The sequence below is a fragment of the Tamandua tetradactyla genome, chromosome 8 (assembly GCF_023851605.1).
Source record: "Tamandua tetradactyla isolate mTamTet1 chromosome 8, mTamTet1.pri, whole genome shotgun sequence".
NCBI classification, from domain to species: Eukaryota; Metazoa; Chordata; class Mammalia; order Pilosa; family Myrmecophagidae; genus Tamandua; species Tamandua tetradactyla.
This window is the reverse complement of record NC_135334.1, coordinates 110,019,074-110,043,954: the sequence shown is the minus strand read 5'-3', so window position 1 is coordinate 110,043,954 and position 24,881 is coordinate 110,019,074. Positions and strand designations below refer to the sequence as shown.

The window sequence follows — 24,881 nt, the reverse complement described above, 5'->3', positions numbered from 1 at the left end:
AGAATTCACTGCTTCTAATAACAAACTTCCATTTTTGACTAGCCCTTATTGTTAAAAAATTGTTTCTGATAATGATTTTGAGGTATAATTTACATTTTATAAAATGTGCCCATTTTAAAGGTATAATGCAGTGAATTTTGACAAAAGTACAGTCTGTACTATTTTGTGTCAGGCTTCTTTTGCTTAGCGTAATATTTTTGGGATTAATCCCTGTTTTTGATGATTAGATGTTTCTTTTTTACTGCTGAGTAGTATTCCATTGTAATAATATAATTTGTTTATCCATTCACCTGTTGATGAATAGTTGGGTTGTTTCCAATATGAAGCTATTATGAAGAAAGCTGCTAGGAAGATTCTGGTACAATTCTTTTTTTGGTCATCTGCTTGCATTTTCTTGGGTAAATATCCAGGAATACAATTTCTGGGCTATACGATAAATATGTGTTTAACTGTATAAGAAACTGCCAAAAAGCTTTTTATGTTACATTTCTGCGCACAATGTATGACTATTCCAGTTGCTCCATGTCCTCATCAGTAATTAGTATTGTCAGTCTTTTTAGTTGTATCCCTTCTAGCAGGTGTAGAGTCTTATCTCATTGTAGGTGTAATTTTGCATTTCCCTGACGTTGAGCATTTTTCATATTCTTTTTGGCCATTCCTATATCTTCCGTGAAGTGTCCCTTTATATTTTTTGCCCATTTAAAAGAATGAATTGTCTTCTTACTGTATTTTAAGAGTTTTTTATATAGGCCAGATGTCATGTCCTTTATCAGATGATTATTTATTGTGAATATTTCTCCCAATCTGTGATTTGGCTTTTCATTTTCTTAATTGTATCTTTTGAAAAGTGGAAGTTTTAAATTTTAAAGAAGTCCAGTATATCAATTTTTGCTTTCATGTCTTTTTATGTTAATGTCTTTTTATGTCCTAAGAAATCTTTGCCAACCCTTAGGTCACAGAGTTTTCTTCAAGTTTTATTGTTTTTAGCTTTTTCATTAGGTCTGCAGTCCTTTTATTGTTAAATTTTTTTTTTGCGTTGAAAAGATGATTACTTCTCTCGTTAAATTAGTATTTGTTGAAAATCAGTTGATCATATATGTATGCATCTACTTTTGGGCTCATTCTGTTACATTGATTTATAGGTTTGTTCTTATACAAATACCCTTGTTTTATTTACTTTAGCTTTATGGTAAGCCTTAAATGAGATAGTGGAAGAATTATAAATTTTTCCTTCTTTTTTGAAATTGTTTTGCTATTCTATATATTTTGCTTTTCCATATAAATTTTATAATCAGTTTGTCAATTTCTATTTAAAAAAACTGCTTGGCTTTTGATTGATATTATGTAGACTCTTTAGATCAATTTGTGGAGAATTGATATCTTAACAATACTGAGATTTCTGCTCAATTGAGATAGCATGTTTTTTTTAGGTCTTGATTTTCTCTCAGCGTTATTTTGAGGTTTTTAGTGTAAGGTCTTATGTATTATTGTATTTATTCCAAAGTATTCTGTGATTTTGGATTCTATCGTAAATGGTATTTTAATTTCATTTTCTAATTGTTCATTGCTAATTTATAGAAATGATTGGTTTTTATATATTGATTTAGAAGCTTTTTGTGTAGATTATTCATACCACCTGTGTATTTTTTATCTATTGCTGTGAAACAAACTGTCACAACACTTAGCAGCTAAAAACAATACATATTTATTATCTCACTGCTTCTGTGGGTCAGGAATCCAGGGATGGCTTAGCTGAGTCCTCCACTTCAGGGTCTTTCACAGCCTGCAATCAAGTTGTCGACTGTAATCATCTCTAGGCTGGACTGGGGAATGATCCACTTACAAGCTTTCGTGGTTGTTGGCAGAATTCAGTTTCTCATGGGCTGTTCGACTGAAGGCCTCAGTTTTTTGCTGGCTTGTGGCTGGAGGCCTCCCTCAATTCCTTGCTACATGAACTTCTCCAATACGGCAGCTTACTTCATCAAGCATGCAAAGCAGAGAAGACAGTACATTCTGCTAGCAAGTCTGAAGTCATAATCTTTTGTAACCTAATCATGGAAGTTCATCCCAGAACTTTTGTTGCATTCTATTGGGTTAAAAGCAAAGTAACCCAGGAAATCACATAAGGGTGTAAATGGCAGGAGGCAGGGGGTCCATCGTAGAAGTCTGACTGCCAGAACCTATAAATAATGGACAGTTTATTTCTACCTTTCAAAATTTTAACACTTGTATTTTCCTTCCCTTATTACACTCACTAGGACCTTGAAAAGAAATGGTAGGAGCAAAAATCCTGTCTTATTCTTGATCTTAGGGATAAACATTCAGTTTTTCCACACTGAATGTTCACTCTAGGTTTTTTTTTAAACAGTTTTATTGAGATGTAATTCACATACCATATTAATTTACCTATTTAATGTATACAATTCAGTGGTGTTTAGAATATTCATAGAGTCATGCAACCATTATTATAATATAAATTTTTTTTGTTTGTTTTGGTCACTTTATTAAATGACATTAGTTTTAAGTTTCAGCTACTAAACAGCACTTTGAATGGTGAAAACAGATAGTATATTGTCATACTTGGATGCTTTTCTTTAAAAACATAATTCCAGTCCTTACATATTATAAAACAGCCTTAAAAGAAGTGAGATATTTTCTACAGTACTTAAGATGCTCAGTACAGAACTGAAAAGTAGTCTAACAGAAACAAAGGCAAATTACAATACAATGTGAGAACATTTTCATCACTCCCAAAATAAACCTCATTCCCATTAGGAGTCCCTCCTTATTCCTTCCTACCCCTCACCTAGCTCTAGGTGACCACTAATCTACTTTCTGTTACTATAGATTGGCCTTTCCTGGACATTTTGTATAAATACATTCATATAATATGTGGTATTTGGTGTCAGGTTTCTTTCACCTAGTATAATGTTTTCAGGTTTTATTCATGTTGTAGGATGAATCAGTACTTCATACCTTTTTATGACTGAATAATATTCTATTGTATAGCTGTTACCTCAATTTATTATCCATTCTTCACCCATTTTCTTGGATATGTTTAAAAATTGTACTATTTGTCTTTTTATTGTTGAGCTTTAAGAATTTTTTATATATTTTGGATACTAGTTCTTTATCATTTTGTGGATTATCCTTTTTGCATTCTTGGTGGTACTGTTTACAGTTTGAAAGTTTTGATGAAGTCCAGTTTATTTATTTTTCTCTTTTGTTGCTTGTACTTTTGCTGTCATATCTAAGAAACCATTGCCTAATTCATGGCACAAAGAATTATGCCTATGTTTACTCCTAAGAGTTTTTATAGTTTTAGCTCTTACATTTATGTCTTTATCCCCTTCAGTTTATTTGGTTCACGGTGTAAGGGTCCATCAACAGATGAATGGATAAGCAAAATGTGGTAAATACATGCAATGAAATATTGTACAGCTATGAAAAGGAAGAGTTTTCATATATGCAACATGTTGAGTGAAATAAACCAGACACAAAAGGACAAATATTGTATGATACCACCAATATGAAATAAGAATAAGCAAATTCATAGAGTCAGAAACTAGAATAGAGGTTACCAGGGACACAGAAGGGGATAGGAAATAGGGTACAGAATTTTTGGGGGGGTGAGGGAAAAGTTTTGGTAATGGAAATGGTGATGGTAGCACAACATTGTGACTGTAAATTAATACTGCTGTATTATATATGTGAATTCTTAAAAAGTGGGGAAAAAAAGATTTATGCCTATTTTTTCTGAGTTTTATGGTTTTACTTCTAAGAGTTTTTACATTTATGTGTTTGCTCCACATCCATTATGTGTTTGTATATGTGACCAACTTCATTGTTTTCCATACGGATATCTAGTTTTCCCAGCACCATTTTTGAAAAGATAATTCTTTCCCCGTTAAATTGTTTGACACCCTTGTTGAAAATCAACTGACCATCTATAAATGTGAGGGTTTATATCTTGAGTCTTAATTCTGTTCCATTGATCTGTATGTCTATCTTGATGCCAGTACTACATTGTCTTGATTACAGTAGGTTCACTGTAAAATTTGAAATCAGGAAGTATGAGTCCTCAAACTTTGTTCTTTTTCAAGATTGCTTTGGCTATTTTGGGTCCCTTGTATTACCATATGAATTTTAGTATAAACTTACCAATTTCTGCAAAAATGTCAGCTGGTATTTTAATAGGGACTGCACTGAATCTATAGATCCATTTGGGAAGTATTGCTATCTTAACAACATTGAGTCTTTCAGCCCATGAATACAGTATGTCTTCCCATTTATTGAAGTCTTCTGTAATGTCTAGAATGAATGATGTTTTGTAGTTTCAGTATGCAAGTTTTGCATCTCTGTTGTTAAATTTATCCCTATTTTATTTTTTTGATGCTATTATAAATGGAATTGTTAATTTCATTTTTGGATTGTTCATTGTTATGTGTAGAAATACAGTTGATTTTTGTGTGTTGAACATGTATCCTGCTCCCTTGCTGTATTTAGTACTCAATAATTTTTGTGTGTGTATGTGTTGTGTAGAATCCTTAGGATTTTCTAACTACAAGATCATGTCATCTGCAACTAGGGAGACTTTTATTTCTTTTCTTCTAGTTCAGATGCCTTTTATTTTTTTGCCTTGCCTATGATTGATTTTTTCCCTATTTTTTAATTGTGAAAAATAACATGTATACAAAAAAGCAATAAATCAAAGCACACCACAACAATTAGTTGTAGAATAGATTTCAACGTTTGATATGGGTTACAATTCCAGTTTTAGGTTTTACTTCTAGCTCCTTCAAGAGACTGAAGACCAAAAGAAATATCAATATAATGATTGAGCAGTCATACTCGTTTGTTAAGCCCTACCTTTTCTGTATAACTCCACCATCTCCCAACATGATTAATTTTTAAAATGTTAAACCACCTACCTTTTGCTGGGATAAACCTCACTTGATCATGATCTATTATCCTTTTTATATATTGCTGAGTTATATTTGCTGATATTTCAAGGAATGCTTACTGATCTAGTTTTCTTGACTGTCTGGTTTTGGTATCAGGTTATTGCTAATCTCATAAAATGAGTTGGAAAATGTTGCCATCTCTTCTGTTTTCTGAACGGGTCTGTATGAGAGTGGTATTATTTTATCCTTAATGTTTGATATAATTTATTAGTTAAGCCACCTGTGGCTTGGAGATTTCTACGTGGGAAAGTTGCACATTTGAATTTAATTTCTACAATACTCAGATTTTCTGTTTCTTATCTCAGTTTAGGTAATTTGTATCTTTCAATAATTTTGTCTGTTTCATATGAATGTTAAAGTTGTTCACAGTATTCTCTTTCTATACTTTAAAGTTCTGCAAGAGTTGTGGTTATATCTCTTCTTTTATTCTTTATATTGGTAATTTGTCTTGTGTTAAGTCAGTTTAGCTCAGGGTTTATCACTCATTGATCATTTAAAGGAACAACTTTTGGTTTCAAATCATTTTCTCTATTGTTTGCTTATTTTCTAATTCATTGATTTCTGATGGTATCTTTATTTTTCTCCTTTCTTTGGGTCTAATTTGCCTTCTAGCTTCTTAAAATTGAAGATAATTATTAGACCTTCTATTTTAATCACAGTTTTAGCAGCATCTCCAAATTTTGATGTATGTTTTCATTATCATTTAGTTCAAAATATTCTCAGAATTCCCTGTCATTTTTTTCCCTGTCATTTAATTTTTTTCCTGTTATTTAATTTTAATCTGTACCTTTTACAGAAATGTAATTTCCAAATATTTGGGGATTTTCCAGTTATCTTTTGGTTTCTGAGTTCTAATTTTGCTGTGGTTAGAGAACTTGTTCTATATGATTTTAATTCTTTAAATGTTTTATGGTCCAGAATTATGATCTATCTTGTAAGCCCTCTGTGTATTTGAAAAGAATGCATATTTTGCTATTTCGGAGAATTAGCCTATAAATGGAAGGTCAGATTGGTGTTTTTCAGGTCATGTATGTTTACTGATCTTTTTGTCTCTGTTCTATCCACTACTATGAAATTACTGTTGAAATCTCTAGCTATAATTATGGATTTGTCTACTTCTGTTTTTAGTTCTGTCAGCTTTTGCTTCATGAATTTTGAAGCTCTATAATTATAAGCAAACACATTTAGGATTGTTATGTCTTGTTAATGAAGTGATGCTTTTATCTTTATGGAATTTCCCTTTATCTCTGGTAAAATTTCTTGTCCTGAAGTTTTAAAATGTTGAAGTTTGTTTTACAATTGGATCACTGGATCCTTTTGAGATTTGTTTTTAATCTTTGTTAGGATGGGTGAAAAGTGGGTTCTACCAATATTTACCATATTAGAAATTAAAACTGAATTTTATAATATTTAATATTTCCTTTAAAAATAACAATAAAAACCCATTCTATATCCAACCCAAAAGAACAGTGTTCTTTTTTTGTTTTCCCCCAATTGTGTGTGTGTGTGTGTGTGTGTGTGTGTATGTATAAAATCATGACTTACCTTATGGAAAAAATGTTTTCTCTCAAGATTGAGAAAGTAATAAAAAGAAGTGAAAATTCTAGACTTATTTCTAATCAACATGAAAGAGGCGATGGGGATCCTATTTGTGGACTTTTCCTGTTTGAATATTATTTTTCATTGTATGGAAGTGAATTGGGCTGTTTCCTCTTTGTCCTCTTACTGTATGATTTTTAGCCCAAGCAGTAGGCTTAATTCTTCCATTTTCTTTGTACCTTGAATGCCATTTTAAAAAGTACTCTTGATTGGTCTTAAGCCTTTTCTTCATCTAGGTGGTTGAGTTTGGGACTTTAGAGGCTCCTCCTGCTCATTTATTTTCATTCTTGCTTGTGTGTTTCTCTGTCCATCTGTTGTATCCATGTGTACCATGCTCTTATCTGAGATCATCAACAATCTCCCTTTTTAGCTATATTGATTTCTTTAACAGTTTTTGTTTTCATCCTCATTAAAATAATAATCATACTACTGAAATTTCACGTTTTAGAATTTCCTAACCTTCCCTCCCCCTCTCCTTTTGGGCCCTCTACTGAATTTTAAAGTTTTCATTTCCTAGATTAAAAATATACATCCAAAGATAAAAATAATAGATTATCTTTTAAGTCAGATCTATGTACATTTTCTCCTGTGATCTGTTGTTGTTACATCAATGTTATATAATATAATAAATCCTAAGTGATACAATTCCTTTCTCCAATATTAATTCATTTACTTACTCAACAAATACTTATTGAATACCTACTGGATGCTGAGGAAAATGCTTGTGAACAATACAAACTCTCTGCCATGGAATTTATATTCTATTAACTGTAGTACACAAGCACTGTATACTTATATCAAGCAGTAGTAAGTGCTATGGAGAAAAATAAATTGCAGTAACAGGGATAATGAGCGCCCGGGTGGGTTGTTAGAGTATAAAGGTGAGTCAGGGAAAGGCCTCAGCCATTTGAGCTGAGTCTTAAATGGTAGAGGTAGCCAAATGGATATCTGGAAGAAGGGTGTTCCAGGCAAAGGAATAGTAGTTGCCAAGGACCTGAAGCAAAACTGTGCCTGAACTGTATGCAGGTCAGTGTAGCTGGAGTCAGTAAACATGGGGAACAGGGATTGGAGATACCATCAGAGGGTATGGTGGAGTGCTGGCCATACAAAGTCATAAAAGCCTTGGTTAAAGAACCTTTACTGACATCCCACTCCAAGTTTCCCAATACTTCCAACATTCACAACCAGATCCTCCTTGCTGTTCAGAACTGTGTCCAATATAGCAACTCTTATTGAATCTTTAAACATGTGAGAGCGAAAATTGACAGCAGGGGAGTCAAGACTTGATTAGAGACACTGATTAAGCAGATTGAAATTTTCAAAAGATTTTAATATAAATAACATGTTCAACATCACTAATGTCCTATTCTGAGAGACGTCAAGTTAATTTAAAAGTAAAGGCTATTGATGCGGTTAAATTGAAGTGAATGTCTGTTTAGTAGGAGCTCAATAAAGATATATTTGACCTCTTGCTGTTAGTATATAAAAGTCATCAATAGAGGTCATACCTGATTCATATTTTCACACCCTTTTTTCTGAAAGCATATAGTGTAGTAAAGAATTTTTATTCAATACATTAAAGTATTAAATTCAGTATAATTTTATCTTGGGTGGTCAGGAGCGTCTGTTCGCCACCTTGTATGAATTATCAGCTACTACATAGAAAATAAATACTGTATTAATGAAACGTTATCATTAAATCCCTACGAAGCATTACTATATGATACAGAATACACTAGGCTCTTGCATCAGTATGAGCATTATGAAAATGCACTTTTCAAATCCATGTATATTCATACTTGATGTCTGGTGGTTTGGATCCTAGATAATTGAGAATTTGGATTAAATAAGTTTAAAAAACTGAAATGGAAGTATTTTAAATCAAAAGGTTATTTTCTCTTTCAAGGAAATGGGTCCTGATGAATATGAAGAGATGGAAGAGGAAGAAGAGGAGGAGGAGGAAGAAGACGATGATGACGATTCGGCAGATATGGATGAATCGGATGAAGATGATGAGGAGGAGAGACGGAGGAGAGTTTTTGATGTTCCCATTCGCAGACGTCGCTGCTCACGCCTTTTTTAGCAAGACTTCTGCTGATGGAAGTACTGGTGGAATCCAGTCTGTTAAATAGAGCTCTCAATAATGTAAATAACTAAATTGTTCTCAGCATATAGCAGGAAAATAAGCATGAAATATTGTTCCAGGCCCTGGGTCTATATGACATTACATTAGGAATTGGGTTATTTTTGTTTGCTTTGTCTATTTGAGGTAGAAGAGGAATTGGAACCTTCTTTTCTCTTCCAAGAGTTAGTGGGAGAGTGGTTCTCTAGCTAAGGAACAGACATTTCTTTGTTTTAAAATATTTTATACTTATAAAAGTAAAGAAATGGGAGGGAATTGTTTTGAATAAGGGTTTAAAATGTAGCAGAAATACCTATCTATACAAGGATAGAGAGAAACTATGTGACTGAATAATTCTGTGAAAAGACTTCTTGCGGTTGTGAATTATTTAGAAATGAGCAAAATTTGTAATTAAGCTGATCCATTTAGTGATTCCTATATATTTTGTACTCACAGGGAACTAACTGACTAAATAACTTGAATGCTAGTGGTCTGTCCTTTCTTAGACAATCTGCCCTTGAATTTAAAGTCTTTATCACCAAGACCTTGAATTTAAAGTCTTCGTCTCTACAACCCTGAATTTAGTCTTCATTACCATGACCTTGATCTTGAATTTAAAGTCTTCAACAACAGGACCTTTATCATATTCACAGATGCATCACTTCTGAAATATAGTGTGTAAAAGTATGTAGTGTTGTTTATTAACAGAAGATTCTTCAAAATGTCTCATGTAGTTTAAATTTATAAATATTGCTTCTGTTTTGTTTCTCCTTTATATATTTGATTGTCTAACTTTGTGATAAGTGACATGAACTTATGTTAAGATTAAGTATGTTTTCCTGAAACATGGATTTTTTTGTAATTATATAATTGAGAGTTTGGAATGATCCTAAGTGTCAAAAACTCACATTTTAAAAACAACTTTGGTTCCAATCTGTATTTTGTATAATTGACCATTTTCCATAAACTGATACTAATAAGCCTTTGCTCTTAAATTGGAAGATAGGATAGACATCCTTTGGCCTGGTGCCAGACTGTAGCAGGTTCATACAGAATCATTTCCTGGCTTTGCCTACACCCTGTTATGTGCTCCACCTTCCATTTTTCCCAAGAACAGTTTTTTTTGTAGGGAAAACTGTAGGAAAAGGGTATACAGGGTTACTATCAGGGACCATGACAGACACTTACCCTTTCATATAGGCACATGTCAAAATGTTCTGAAATGGAACAAATTTTAAGTGACTTTTCATGTCACATCAGGCTACCAAACCCTTCTATGGCTATCTCTCTCTTTTTAATTAACCCAATGATTTAAAAACAAAACAACTTTTCCAATAAAGCAGTAATTAAAAAAAAAACAGCTAGTTAATGTGGAAAGTTAAAACTTGTCACAGTATCGTGTGCCATACTTTGCATCTTTCCCTTTTCTCTGTGACTTCTCCTCTTAGTTTCCAGAGGTCTTGTGATGTCCCACATCTACTCCATAACTCCATCCACTCCTTGCTTCTCAGAATATTTCAAGCTTGCTTATCATCCCATCAAAATTCCATTCTCTTAGTATACTGAATGAATGACCTTAGTTCATACTGAAGAGTGATTAGCTGATAACATGCTCTCCTGAGGATATTTTTTATTGGCAAGAATACTTATTCACACATGCATCAGGGTTCTCCAGAGAACCAGAACCAACAAGATGTATAGAGATTTATTATTGGCTCACATGGAATTGGCTCACATGATGTGGGAGCTGGGAAGGCCACAATGTAGGATAGGCTGCGAGCTGGAAACTGCAATAAGGGGGATTTTGAAGTCCTTTGTCCAGATTTCCCAAGGGATGCTGGCTGGCTGGTAATTCTAGCAGGAGTCGGTGCTAAAGTTCAGGCATAAACTGTTTGGACTTTAAGACCTCCTTTTGATTGCATAAGAAGACCACCAACATTACTAAGGGCAAGCTCATTTGTTGATTGTAGATGCAACTAAGTATAGATGAAAATCCCATCTACGACATACCTCCACAGTAACAAGAAGGCCAGTAGTTAATCAAACACCTGGACACTAAAACCTAGCTAAGCTGACATATGAAATTAATCATCACAGGTTCACCTTTGTCATCTTGACTCCTATACATATTTCCTTAAACCACACTTAATCACCAAATAAAGGCTTTAAAATATGACTTCCACCTAACATGATAAAACTTTCGTGCATACAATACATAAAATGAGGCTAATACTATTGATGTTACTCAGCTAAACTATACTTTTGGTGGAGGATTTTCTGGCTCTCAGATCCCTTGAGAATACCAACTACTTTTTCCTCATTGTCTATACCTTGATGTATCAGGATCAGAGACCTAAATTACTAGTAGCTTAAACAGGCTAGGGGTTATTTTTCTCTTGTGAAAGTCAGAGGTAGCTAGCTCAGGGCTGACATGGTGGCACAATGATGTTATCAATGTTCCAGCTTCCTTCCATCTTTCCGCTTTGCCATCCTTTCCACAAGACGCATCTTAAATACCACTCCATGGTTGCAAGATGGCTGCTGCAGTCATATTGTGTTCCAGGGAGAGTGATGAGACAGGGGCATTAAGTAGAAAGCTAAAAGTGAGTCAGGACATAGTGGGCTGGTCTCTAGCAGTATTTGAGGTGTAACAGCTAAAGCAGAAGGAACTTGGTATGAGGGAACTGTAATGTCCAAGTAAGATATGCCTACATAAGGGCAGTAGCAGTAGGGTAGAATGAAGAGGGGATGAAAATGATATATAAATGGTTAAGTAGGCAGGAGTTGATGGTTAGATGTAAGGGAGTGGTAATCTAAGTTGATTCCCAGATTTTTGGCTTCATCTGTGAAAACAAAATCAACGGCAGGAAAAGCAGTTGATCATTAGAGATGAGTTCAGGTTTGGGCACATGGAATTAAAGATATCCTTGGGACATACAAATAGAGATGTCCAGGGCTGGGATTAGAGATTTACAAGCATTGGTCTCTTAGAGGTAAAAAGTTGATGAACTATAGTGTCTCCCAGGGAGCACATTTAGCAATGTCCTCAGTCCAATCCTGGGAACACCAAATTCTGAGTGGGTAATGAGGGGATCTCAAGCATGAATGGTCAAGAACTGGGAGCAGAACTGGAAGAGTATGTATCTCCACCAAAGCTTCAAGGACGAAATAGATAACAGGGTGCATATAAGATAGTGCACCTGAAAGAGTTTTGTAAACCATCCGGGGAAATACACATCTGTTTTAAGCAGGCACACATGAAATACTAAAAGAAAACTTCTTCCAATTTAAGAAATTTGTTTAGAGAAAACCAAGATTTGGGTACCGACTTATGAAACCTATTCCCTGACATCCCAAAGTCAGCAGAAGATCGCAGTAGAAGGCACGGCAAATGATTTCCCCAACTGGATTTGTATCTCATGACTTCTTTCCCTCCCAAGTCAGTATAAGCACCCGGGAGATGCAACACACCTCACAAACCTGATCCTCAGAATGTCTCATGCGCCCCCAAAGAACTCAGGCTCTTGGAGAAAGACTTGTACTTTTGGCCTATTGTTCCCACTCTCTCTCCCACGGCGCTCTTAAAGCAAACTCTGCAGTGGGTGGGACACTGTCGGAATGACAAACGAAAACATCGAATTACATTTTCACGTTAAAATAATGTTCTAAATGGTCCAGGGCCAGTCCACATAAGCATGTACATTCACAACAGAGTTTTGCCTATGTTCCAAACAAGCCACAAGGCATGGGAGCCGCAAGCCGTCTGGCTGGGGCTGAAGGATGGGAGGGGGCGGCTGGAGCGGGGAGCGGGAACCTCTGGCTGCAGCAGGTTTGGATAAACCCACAGTCACGCCCAGCGGGGCTTAGGGCACCGGCAAAACGTGGGCACGAAAACAAGCCTTGTAAATGTAATTTGTTTTACGCATAAGAGGGAAAAAAAATCTTTCGGATTTCCTAACACCTTAGACTTTGGTGTTTTTATTTTCGCTAACAGATCGCAGGAAGACACCATAATCTTTCAGTTCCCAGGGGTCTATGGGGTCTTCACCTAGTCCTGGCCACGGTGTTTTTCTGAGTCTGAGGCTGAGTCACTTACGCGCCAGGTCGCCGCGGCCGTCGCAGGGGCCCCCTGCGGGCGCCCGGTGACGTGCTGAGGTCTGGAGCCCGCGTCTGTGACTTCGGGTGGCCCCAGGCTATGGCCAGCAGCCGCAGCGCAGCAACGTGGGCACTGCGGTACAGGACGGCCGGGTGGGCCGACCCGTGAGGCGGAGTCCGCTACGGCGGAGCGGCGAGGAGGCGGTCCGAGCCCTACTGTATAAGGCAGTGCCGCTGGGAAGGCTCAGAACGCTGGAGGCTCGACGCGAAGCGTAGACCGTTGTCAGGTAAGGGCGGGGGGGGGGGGGGGGCGAGGGGCGAGGGGTGGGGGCCGGGGGCCGGGGGCCGGGGGCCCCGGGCCGCACGCTGCGCGGATTCTCCGCTTCTCGCGAGACTGCGGCCCACGGGGCTCTGTCGGGCCTGGCAGAAAGTCGGCATCCCGACTGCACCTGGGATACCGGGCGCGCTCCCCCGGCGTGGCGGAGGAACCCGCTCCCGCGCCGGCCGGTTTGCGTTAGCCTTTAAGATGCGGTGCCTAATTTTTCTTCGGTTTCCGCGAGCCAATTCGAGACCCCCCTCAGCCTCGTCGCGCTCCCGGCCGCAGGTGACCCAGCCCGGCTTCCCCGCGGCCCGCAGCATCCCCGCGGCACCGGCTCCGGACCGGCGGCCCCTCCTGGGTGACCTCAGCTGCCCAAAGAGCCCCAGCGGAAAGCTGACTTCCAGTGTTCACAAAAAACAAAAGGCCAGGAGAGATCCTATTGCTGAAACACCCTAAATTCCACGGGCTGTGTCCTCCAGGCCCCCGGGAATATTTTTCTCAAACCTCGACCATCTGCGCTATCCTGCTCTGAAGGGAAGCTCTTGCAATTGAAGGGAAGGAAATTGTGCTTTGAAGAAAGGTTGACTTAACGTTGTTCGATCATGGCCATTTCTTCCGCAGAGGCCCCAAATTTGGATTTTATAGCGCAGAATGCAAGACAAACATAGATGGTGTGTGACGTTTAGTTTTATTTTCTTGAATCTGCTTGGGCCGCCTTCTTAAAGGTCTGACCGCTGACTTAAAAAAATGTCAATGATTTTAGTTGTTTAATGATAAATACACCTTCCACGGACTCTGGAAATGTGCCGCCGAACTTGTTACATTTCTGCTCTCTTAGCAAATATGAGCAGTAGCCAGTACATTGGTTTCTCATTTCTCTCACGGAACCTAGAAATGAGAAGGCTTAGGCTTCCCCTGAAAGCATTTAGTTGTGTAACTTTTGCAGCCCAGATCTCCTCTCTGCCTTCATATTTCTTGTGTGTAAGATAGTGGTTTGACATGAATGCCATGTGTCAGGAGGGAAGATTCCTTAGATTTTCCTCTGACCAGTATTTTCCTGCATTTCTGTACTCCCTATGTCCGTTTTGAAAGTGCCTCTGCTGTGACTCAGCTAATTCCTTTAAAAAGCATGTTCTTATTTGGTACTGGCTTTCCTAAGGAAGATTGAGGGGTCCCCGCTGAGACCTGACTCCCCACCCCTCTCCACTCAACGATTCTACTTCATTCTAAAAAATCAGTTCATAAATTTGACAAATTTAGGGACATAGCCCACACTATATTAGCTTATGATGAACCAATTTGTAAAAGACAGAGGGGACCTCAAACACAGGAGAGGAAACCCAAAGATTCTTTAACTTTGTTTTCATTTCTCAGAACCCCTAATTGGGGAAACACAACTTTTTCCTGCTTTGCCTTTCCTTTTCTAGCTTTAGCTATCTCTTGGTGACTATGGCTCTGGAAACCACCCAGAATCTGCGTGGATTAAGTGATTAAGTGAGATTCAGTATGTTTTAGGAGAATTGGAGGATACACATTTTCTCACCAATTTCACATGTCAAGCATAGTGTTTAGGGACCCTGTGGAGGGCAGTGGTTTAGGGGCCTAGACTTTGGCATCATACCCCCAGCTGGAACAGTTTTTTTGTTGGCTGGGTAATCTTGAGCAGGCTATTTAATCTCATTTTCTTATCAATTGACTCATGCACTTTACCTCATAGGGTGATTGCAAGGACCAAATGAGGTAGTACCTGAGAAGCTATCAGCCTGGCACATATAAGGAGGAAAAAGCTGGCTTTTAATATTTCATGTACCCTTGTGACCCACAGTCAATTGTTTAACTTCCCCACTAGGGACAACTTACTGCAGGTTCTCTGGGGAAGGCACACAGAGCCCAGAACATTAATTGAAAGTAGAGATGACATTTGTCAAATGTCCTGCCCGGGTGATCGTCACACACCATTTCCGTAATGTGACTCTTGACTGCGTGTGGTTAACTTATCACCTGAAGACATAGGGAGTTGCCTTCAGACAGGCCTAGCCTATGCTGTAACTTTGTACTTTTGTTTGCCAAGTGGAAGCAGGAAGATGCTTGTCGAGACTTGCTATAAGGAAAACATCCCCAAAGCTGAGAAGCTTGGAAAATAAAAGCCCAAATGGAATAGTTTTAGGGTGGGGAGAGTGGGTGTCTAATGGAATTCATTTTTTAACAACTGAAGATACAAGCTCTTAAAAAGAAAGAGCATTAAAAATTCCTGGTCAGTTTCCTTTAAGAACCTCAGCCAAACTGCCACAAACAAAACTAAGCCCAGAGCATCTTGAGGTTTTCTTCTCTTTTTTTTTTTTTAAAGAAAAAAAGGCAGGAGAGATGTGTTTCTACCAAGTCCTATATCCTTGTGAAAAATCTTCATTAAATCCTTGGCTCTGCATGGCGAATCCTAAAGGGCAGGGCCACGGAAATGGAGTAAGAGGGTTTCTCCCAGCTTTGGCCACTGAGGCTAGGGATTTGGGACCCTGGAACAAACTGCAGAGGAGACTGTCATAGGGAAGGTCCAGATTTGTGTGATTTAGAGCTCTGGGTAGTGGTCTCCAGTGGTGGGACTTCTACATGACCGGGAAGTCTTCTTCCTTTGCGAGAACAGCTTCCTCTTTGTCTCTAGCTGCTGATGGGTCCCTGGAAATAATTACTTCTCTGAGTCAAGCAACTGATCTTTGTCTGGGCACAGTGGCTTACTTGGCTACCATGGATGCTATGTGTCCTAGGTGATAGGATACAAAAGTTAGGCCCCTTTGTCTGCCAGCCTAAGTTATGTTTAGCCGCTGTGAGTCACCAGTACCTGGAGACCAGAAATGAGATCCTCCCAGTGAGATCCCCCAGCGTGGCTCTGCCTCTTACCTGTTGCCTTGGGAAAGGTAACTTCATTTCCCCAACAGACCCCATTTGTTTCCTCTAAAATCAGGAGATTGGGTTTTATTTTTGAGGATGCTTCTAGCCGTTGAGCTCCTCCACCTCTGAGGTCCCACGCTTCCGGAGTAGGAACTCCACATGGACATATGTGAACCTCACAGAAACACTGTTAATATAAAATCTCTCCGGAAGAGGCCTCCTGTTGAGTCCTTTCTTCAGAAGGTGAAACCACGAGAAGTCTCCCCTCCACCCCCAGAAAGTTTCATTGTGGTTTAGTTGAGACCTGGGTTTGAATGCTTCTCCACCACGTATTAGTTCTGTAAGATGGGTGTATTAGTTTCCTATTGCTGCCGAAACTAATTACCACAAACTTTGCGGCTTAAAACCACACAACTTTATTAATGTTAGATTTCTGTAGGTCAGAAGTCTGATAGGGCTAAAGTCAAGGTGTTGGCAGGGCTGCATTCCTTTCTGGAGGAGAGAATGTATTTTTTTGCTCATTCAGATTGTTGGCCATTCCCTGTGACATAGGACTGAAGTCCCCATTTCCCTGCCGGCTGTTAGCTTCTAGAAAACACCTGCCCACTTTGGCTTGTGGCCCCTTCAGCCAGCAACAGTGGGGCTGAGTCCATCTCCTGCCACTTCTATTCTCTCTGAGGTGCTCCTCTGCCTTCCTCATCCTCTTTTACTTTCTCGTTGACTTAAAATATATATATACATTCCTAGAATTGCCTAGAAATTTGGTCTCTATTCCCTTAATTCACATAAAACTTGATTCTTTCATCACTGCACTGAAACTGCCTTTTTATTCAATTACCAATGACCTTCAAGTTGCCAAATTTAATGTATACCTTTCAGTCATCTTAATTTACCTTTTGGCTGCTTTCAAAACTGCTGACCATCCTTTCCTTCTTGAAATACTCTCTTCTCTTGGCTGCTGTGGTTCTACTTCTTCTGGAGCTGATCTTTCTTCTCTTTCTGGTTCTAAACTTCTAGATGTTGCAGTTTCCCAGTTCTATTCCCCATTCCTTAGTACTGTTCTCTTTTCTCTGTGATTTCACACATTCCCCTGGCTGAGGTCAACAACTCCCAAATTTCCATCTCAGCCTAGACCACTCTATTTTCTTTCCAAGATTCACAAACCCAACTATGGATTTAGCAGTTCCACTGGGATGTCCTATAGGCATTTCAAACTAGACACATCCAAACAAATTCTTGAGATTGCCTCTCAAAATTGTTATTTTTCTAGCTCTCTCAGTTAAAGCTACCTCCACTGCCTTAATAACCTTTAGTTAGTAACCTCTAGTTACTCAATCCAAATTCTGAAACAAGGCCTACAGGGATCTGCAAGACCTGCCCCAGCCTATCTCTTCACCCTTCTTCTGCTGTTCCCCCTAAAAAGTACTCTGTTCCAACCTGTTCACATAATCGGCTTTTCTCCAACTTTAGGCCTTTGTGTCTAAACGTTACCTCTATGGAGAACAATCCACTCCTTTTTTCCCTCCTCATACACAGGTTCGGTTTAAATGTCATTCCCCCCCCCAGAGGTCATTCATGAACATCACTCCTGTCTAAAGTGAATATTTTTTTCTTTTTCCCTCCCTCCCTCCCTCCCTTCCTCTCTCTCTCTCTCTCTCTCTCTCTCTCTCTCTTTCAATTAGAGTTGTGCACTATAGAACAATCATGCATAAAATACGGGATTCTGTAGGCCTGCATCATAAGCTGGCCTATATATATATAAATCTCCACCTGGAATATTGGAGTAGAGTGGAATTTATAAAGATCTAAACCCAGAAGCCTGGTGAGCTAGGCTGAATAATGCCCCTCCCCACCAAAGGCACCCAGGTCGTAAATCCTGGAACCTATGTGTTACCTTATTTGGGAAAAGGGGGACTTTGTTGATATGATTAAGGACTCTGATATGGGGAGAGTATCCTGAGAGGGATATAGGATGAGTCAGAGTCAGAGAAGGCCATGTAATGACTGAAGCAGAGAGGGGAATGATGTACCTTGAAGATGGCAAAGAGGTCACAAGCCAAGAAAAACAGGCAGCTCTTAGAAGCTGAAAAAGGTAAGCAAACATTTTCCCTTAGAACCTGCAGGAAGAACCAGCCCTGCTGGAACCTTGAAAATAGCTCGGTAAGACCCATGTAGAATTTCTGACCTCAAGAACTGTAAGAGAATAAATTTGCATTGTTTCAAGCCACATAAAACAAACAAACAAAAAAACCCTGGATTCCCATATACCACTTATTTCAGTTTATTAAAGCTGCGGAACGCAATACCAGAAATGGGATGGCTTTTATAAAGGGAATTTATTAAGCTACAAGTTTACAGTTCTAAGGCCATAAAAATGTCCAGCTGAGGCATGCAGAGAAAGATAACGTGACTCAAGGAAGGCCAGCGCGTCTAGAACATCCCTGTCATCTGGGAAGGCGTGTGGCTAGCATCTACTGGTCCTTTGGCTTCTAGTTTCAAACAACTTCCCAGGGGATTTTTGTTTGTTTGTTTGTTTTTCAGAGTTTATTGTCCCAGGGGATGTTTTCTGTCTGCATCTTCAAAGTGAATCTCCTGTTGGCTTTCTCCAAAATGTTTCCTCTTTTAAAGGATTCCAATAAACTAATCAAGACACACCTAGAATGGGTGGAGTCACATCTCCATCTAATCAAAAGATCACACCCACAATTGGGTGTGTCACCTCTCATGGAAACAATCCATTCAAAGTTTCTACCCCACAATATTGAATGGATTAAAAGAAACATGGTTGATTGGATCAGGAAAAAGAACATGGCTTTTCTGGGGCATATTTAAACTGGCACACCACCCTACTATTAATACTTTGCATTGTTGTGGAACGTTTGTTACAATTGATGAAAGCAGACTTTCATAGTTGCACTACTAACTGTCGTCCATTGTTTAACTTCAGGATTCATTATTTGTGTTGTGCAGTTCCATAAGTTTTTTTTTTTTTCATGGGCAGGCACGGGAAATTAAACCCAGGTCCCTGGCATGGCAGGTGAGAACTCTGCAACTGCACCACAGTTGCCTGCCTGGATTTTAAAAATTAGTATTATTTTTCCACTTTGAAGGGCTCATGTGGTTACATTAGGCCTATCCATATATTCCAGGTTAATAATTTACCTATTTTAAAGATACATAGCCTTAATCACATCTGTATAAGTCTCTTTTAACATGTGACTTATTCAGATTCCAGGGATTGGGATGCGGACATCTTGGGGGGTGAAGCATTCTTTGCCTGCCACAGTTTCTTTCCTCCTCAGTTTCTCTTATAAATAGAGGCAGAGACAGTACAAATAGAGGGGTGGCTACTCTGGAGACTACTCTCACGTGAGCATTAGCTAGATATTGCTATGTACCGTGGTTTGCCAACCCCCAACCAAAACTATTCCTGCCAGCCCTAAAGAACACATAGGGCTGTATCTAAGATTCTACAAAAGTTCCATGCATTATAATTACTTTCCAGAAACCTACAACCTCCAGATGGGTTCCTAGGCCGGATAAGTCCTGAAACCCAGAGGGGCCAGCTTCTCGAGAACATCAACTAGTTCCATCCCCCATCCCTTATCCCAACATGGAAGAGCTAGAATGGGCAGCATAATCCAAATATATGTAAAGATTGGGAGAAAGATTGAAGGAGAAGTTTGAGTTATAGCAGAGAAGATAGAATTTAACAAGTGAGTATGACTGCTGAATCATTATATTGAGATTTCTTTTCGTCTCCAGTGTCTTTGGAGCAGCTAGAAGGAAAAAACCTAAAATTGTGGATCTGTAACCCATACCAAACTCTGAAATCTGTTCCATACCTACTTGTTGCCATGTGCTTTGAAATTTATTGCTTTTTTGTATATATGTTATATTTCACAATAAAAAAATTTTGGATAAAATATAAATAGAGGCAGAGATTAAATTTCAATTTACCTTGCATTTGTGAGGATTAAATACAGTTAACAAGGAGAAAGCATCCAGCATGACAGCTGGCCCATAGTATTTGCTTTCTGCAATAGTATTTGCTTTCTGCATGGAAGTTAGCACAGAAGCAAGGAATTTTCTAATGACTTGCGTTTGGTAAGGTCCTGCTCAGAACTGCTAGCCCTATTGGGAGAGACACTTTCAACCCTATTTAAAGGAGCCTCCCCTTGTCCCAGGTCACTAACCAGGTGGCTCTCAGTGTGGTTCCCGGACCAGCAGCATCATTTTCACCTGGGAACTTGTTAGAAATGCAAATTCTTAGGGCCCCTCCAGACCTCCTAAATCAGAACTTCTAGGGATGGGATCCAGCAATTTGTGTTTAACAAGCCTTCCAGGTGACTCCATTATATTTTTTACCGTTATTAGTATCCTCCCACCCCTAGTAGACTGTGAGGCTCTTGAAAGCAGAGCCTCCTCTTGTTCCACAGTCACTGGGGCCCAGGGCGTGGCAGTAAGCCTGCACAAAGAGGGCTCCTAAACAACTGTTGCACGATGACTGGAAGGCAGGTGTACAAACTCTTAGCTCTAGTAAACCTACCCACCGGTGAATTGCCTAAGTTCTATGCTATTAAGTAATTGATCTGTTACATGCCTTATGTTAAAATTTGTTTGGATTGTTTATATTTATTTTATTGATATTTGGGGGAACTGGTTGGGTTTTTGGATGGACAAGGAGCATGTGTTTTTTTTTTTTCCCTATTTAAAATAATGAAATAACAGCTCACTCTATCCATAAATGTTCTACCCAAAACATTTTCAGGAACTCAGTGCAAGGGCTGCCTGTATTTGTAAATCACCCTGCAACAGCTTAGCTTCCACTTACATCTCAGGTGATGAAAATGAATAAGTAATTCTCCGGTTGGGTTTATTATAGATTGAGTCTTGAGAGATCTTTGATTTTAGCCTCTTCTACAGGAATCTTTTCTGCAACATTCCTGTTCAGTGATCACTACTTTCTTTTGAGCATTTCCAAATGATGGGGAGTTTAATACATCTCATCCAGGGAATTGCTTTCCAGATGTGCTGACAGCCTGCACACAAGGGAGGTGTGGGTAGGTAGTGGGTGGGAGGGAATGGGGTGACTGGCGATTGACCTTTATTGACCCTAATTCATTCTTCCTTTTTGGTCCTTCACATATTTGAAGACAGTGAGTGTCTCAGATATTTCTTCAGATATGTTCACATATCTGAAGACAGTGACTGTTACTTTTTCAAATGGAACATCACCAGTTTCTGGCTTTAAGAACTGTAATTTTGCTATTTTGAAGAAAATCAGAAATGTGGCACCTAGAACTAAAAATATTATCTCCAGATTACATCTGAGCTCAAGGAGAGAGTAAACCTCAGGATTGTGTGTGCACCTGTCTACTTGTTTGTTTCTTAAAGTCTGTATTGAGCTTTGAATCCCTCATCATATTTCATCATAATGTATTAATATTTCATCATAATGTATAGTCATTATTTGTAACTACAAATTAGGAAACTAAGGTGAAGAAAGTGGCTGGTTTAAGGCTATTTGACTTGGGGCAGAATGGGATTAAAATATAGGCTCTCTTTTAGTGCTACTACAAAATGTTAAAAAAAAATCTTATTTTTTTTAACTAAAAAATTTAAAGTAACTGTTTTTATACAAACATAAATCATTTTTAACTTCAAAGCAGCCAATTTGGAGAAGTGGTATATATATATATTGTTTATACCTAATCAGGCTGGGAAGTAGAAAAATTAAAAATTAAGAAAATTCAAGTGAAATATACATAATTACATTAAAATATTCTATTGTGTTGAAAACTTTTTCCATAAAAATGTTCATTGTTAAAAAAAGAATAAATTTAAGCATAAATAAGCTACTCATAATTCTACTGTATGAACCACATGTTCCAAAATGTTTAGAGGAGTTGATATGATATTCCAAACATTTTTCCTTTTTAAGAAAAGCTATTTTGAAGCCAAGTTTTTTTCTTAAGACACTACAAACAGCCTTCCATGTCTGACTCTCCTTGGCTATGCAGTTCCTCACCGTGGGACTGAACCATAATTTACTTGTTTTCTTGTTGGAGATATATATATATGTTGCTAGTTTTTGCTACTTTAAATCATGCTTGTATATCCTTGATTGTTTAATTATTCCTGGGATGGAAAGTCTTTTTAGAGCTCCCCTTAAGGAATTTATTTTAGAGCCACCCAGGAAAATCTGTCCTTACTGTCTAAGACTGGCTCAAAGTCTGTTTTACAGCCTATTTTAGTTTCCTAGCTGCTAAAATAAATATCAAACAATGGGTTGGCTTAACAACAGGAATTTACTGGCTCATGGTTTCAGAGAGTAGGAAACGTGGTTCCTCCCAGGTCTGTATCTTTTGGCTGGCTGGCAATCTTTGGGATTCTTTGGCTTTTCCGTCACATGGCAGCGTACGTGGCAGCGTCCTCTCCTTTCTCCTCCGGGTTCTGTTAACTGCCAGCTTCCGGCTGCTCCCTGTGGCTTCTCTTTCTGCGTCCTTTGCTTATAAGGACTTGAGCCATGTTGAATGAAGGCCCATCCTCATTCAGTTTGGGCACACCTTGATTAATAACATTTTTAAAAGGCCTGTTTACAAATGGGTTCATACCCACAGGACCAGGGGTTGGGATCTTTTATGGGAAATATGATTCAATCCCCAGCATAACCCAAAATGTTTTTTTCCCTAGGCTCACCATTGTTGTTCTGTGACCCTTCCACAGAATGACTTCAGGCTGTTTCCAATAATTAAATCCACCTTCAAAAGATAAAAAAGATTTGCCACACATATCTTCTTTGGGGATTGCCAGTAGTGCACTTTGCAAGTTCCAAAAATCTTTTGAAACAACAGCAATGTTGTCAGTGTTTAGGGACAAACTCACTGTTTTAATAAGTCCTGGTATGTTAAAGGAGTTGGTGCCTTCTAGGTATGTCTTACATGTAAGGTCTTGGTTTGGATGGAAAGGAAAGGTGTGGCTGCACATTTGGTTCATCATTTTATATACACTTAACGTCTGGGCCAATGGTGTTTGTTTTTGTTTTGTTTTCATTTAAAATGGAGGGAGTTAGATTGGAAGAGAAGAGTTTCAAACCTTGAGGTTGTTTTTAAATTTTTTTTAAAAATCTGAAACAGATTTACCAAAAGATTAGTTGGCATATGACTACTAAGAAGGAAATATTTATGATGTGTGGATTTTCTTGATGTTTCTGATTATAAATGTAATGCTCCATTCATTATAGGATATTTGAGGAAAGGAAGGCAAAAAGCAAAGAGTGAGGAGGAAAACTTAAGAGGTCATACATGATCCTGCTGCTTGGCATTTACTGCTGTCAACATTTTGGAGCAATTACAAAATATCTTTAAAATAGCTATTTCTACACCTGTCCACTGTTGGTGGGAATGTCAGATGGTGCAACCACTGTGGAAGGCAGTTTGGCGGTTCCTCAAAAAGCTGAATATAGAATTGCCATACAACCCAGCAATACCATTGCTGGGAATCTACTCAAAGGAATTAAGGGCAAAAACTCAAACGGACATTTGCACACCAATGTTTATAGCAGCGTTATTTACAATTGCAAAGAGATGGAAACAGCCAAAATGTCCATCAACAGACGAGTGGCTAAACAAACTGTGGTATATACATACGATGGAATATTATGCAGCTTTAAGACAGGATAAACTTATGAAGCATGTAATAACATGGATGGACCTAGAGAACATTATGCTGAGTGAGTCTAGCCAAAAACTAAAAGACAAATACTGTATGGTCCCACTGATGTGAACTGACATTCGAGAATAAACTTGGAATATGTCATTGGTAACAGAGTCCAGCAGGAGTTAGAAACAGGGTAAGATAATGGGTAATTGGAGCTGAAGGGATACAGACTGTGCAGCAGGACTAGATACAAAAACTCTAAAATGGACAGCACAATAATACCTAATTGTAAAGTAATCATGGTAAAACACTGAATGAAGCTGCATCTGAGCTACAGGTTTTTTTTTGTTGTTGTTTTGGTTTTTGTTTGTTTTTGTCTGGTTGTTTTTTTTTTACTATTATTATTACTTTTATTTTTTTCTCTATATTAACATTCTATATCTTTTTCTGTTGTGTTGCTAGTTCTTCTAAACCGATGCAAATGTACTAAGAAACGATGATCATGCATCTATGTGATGATGTTAAGAATTACTGATTACATATGTAGAATGGTATGATTTCTAAATGTTGGGTTAATTTCTTTTTTTTCTTTTTTCCGTTAATTAATAAAAAATAAATAAATAAATAAATAAATAAAAGTAATATAAGGGAAAAAAAAATAGCTATTTCTCTTCCTGCCCTCCCTTCCCACGCTCCACAGTAACATTTTTTTTTTTTTTTTTTTTTTTTTTTAAAGACAGAGAGAAGGAAGAAAGGATAGAAGGAAGGAAGGAAGGAAGAAAGGGAAACATCTTTAAACATTTTCTTGTTTTATTGTATTCTGTTTCTCCGTTTTTGTTACATGGGCTGGGGCCGGGAATCGAACCGAGGTCCTCCGGCATAGCAGGCAAGCACTTTGCCCGCTGAGCCACCGCGGCCCGCCACAGTAACATTTTAATAACTTTAGTGGTGGTTAGCAGAGACCTGATCTTATTTTGATTGAAACAGCATATGAAGTTTTCATCTCATGTACCTTATACTCATAAAACCATGGTTATATATGGAGATTAGCAAGACAAGGACATTAGATAGATGCCGCTTTACTGACAAAACTATTTGGGTTGTACTCCCTCTGGGTATCAACAGAGATGAGAACTGGCCTTGCTTAGCTGTCCCTTGAAAGCTGGCCTTGTGCTCCCTCTGCGGGGTCAACTGTTAAGTCTTGGTTTCACGCACTGGCCATTTCTTCCCTCTGCTC

The 24,881-nt window shown here is 38.4% G+C and overlaps 2 protein-coding genes and 1 long non-coding RNA gene across 4 annotated transcripts in view; 2 read left to right on the top strand and 1 right to left on the bottom strand.

Annotated features, from left to right (window-relative positions):
- Nucleotides 1-9,954, top strand: part of FBXO3 (F-box protein 3) — a 35,687-nt gene extending 25,733 nt beyond the window's left edge. The window contains exon 11 of one of the 2 annotated variants that reach the window (XM_077114362.1): nt 8,470-9,954. In XM_077114362.1, coding sequence (XP_076970477.1) covers nt 8,470-8,646 — 177 coding nt within the window. In that variant the 3' untranslated portion in view covers nt 8,647-9,954. Of the gene's footprint in view, nt 1-1,733; nt 4,478-8,469 lie in introns of those variants that run through there. The other variant, XM_077114363.1, reaches the window with a different exon arrangement.
- On the bottom strand, nt 7,370-13,028 carry LOC143644850 (uncharacterized). Its single transcript, XR_013156905.1, has 3 exons — nt 12,782-13,028; nt 12,157-12,295; nt 7,370-11,528 (listed from the first exon to the last, which is right to left on the bottom strand). It is a non-coding gene; the product is annotated as an uncharacterized LOC143644850 (long non-coding RNA).
- The window catches only part of CD59 (CD59 molecule (CD59 blood group)), a 24,054-nt gene continuing 12,101 nt past the window's right edge, over nt 12,929-24,881 (top strand). Inside the window, exon 1 of the mRNA XM_077114364.1 lies at nt 12,929-13,067. The gene's annotated coding sequence lies outside the window, so the exon portion shown is untranslated. The remainder of the gene's footprint in view (nt 13,068-24,881) is intronic.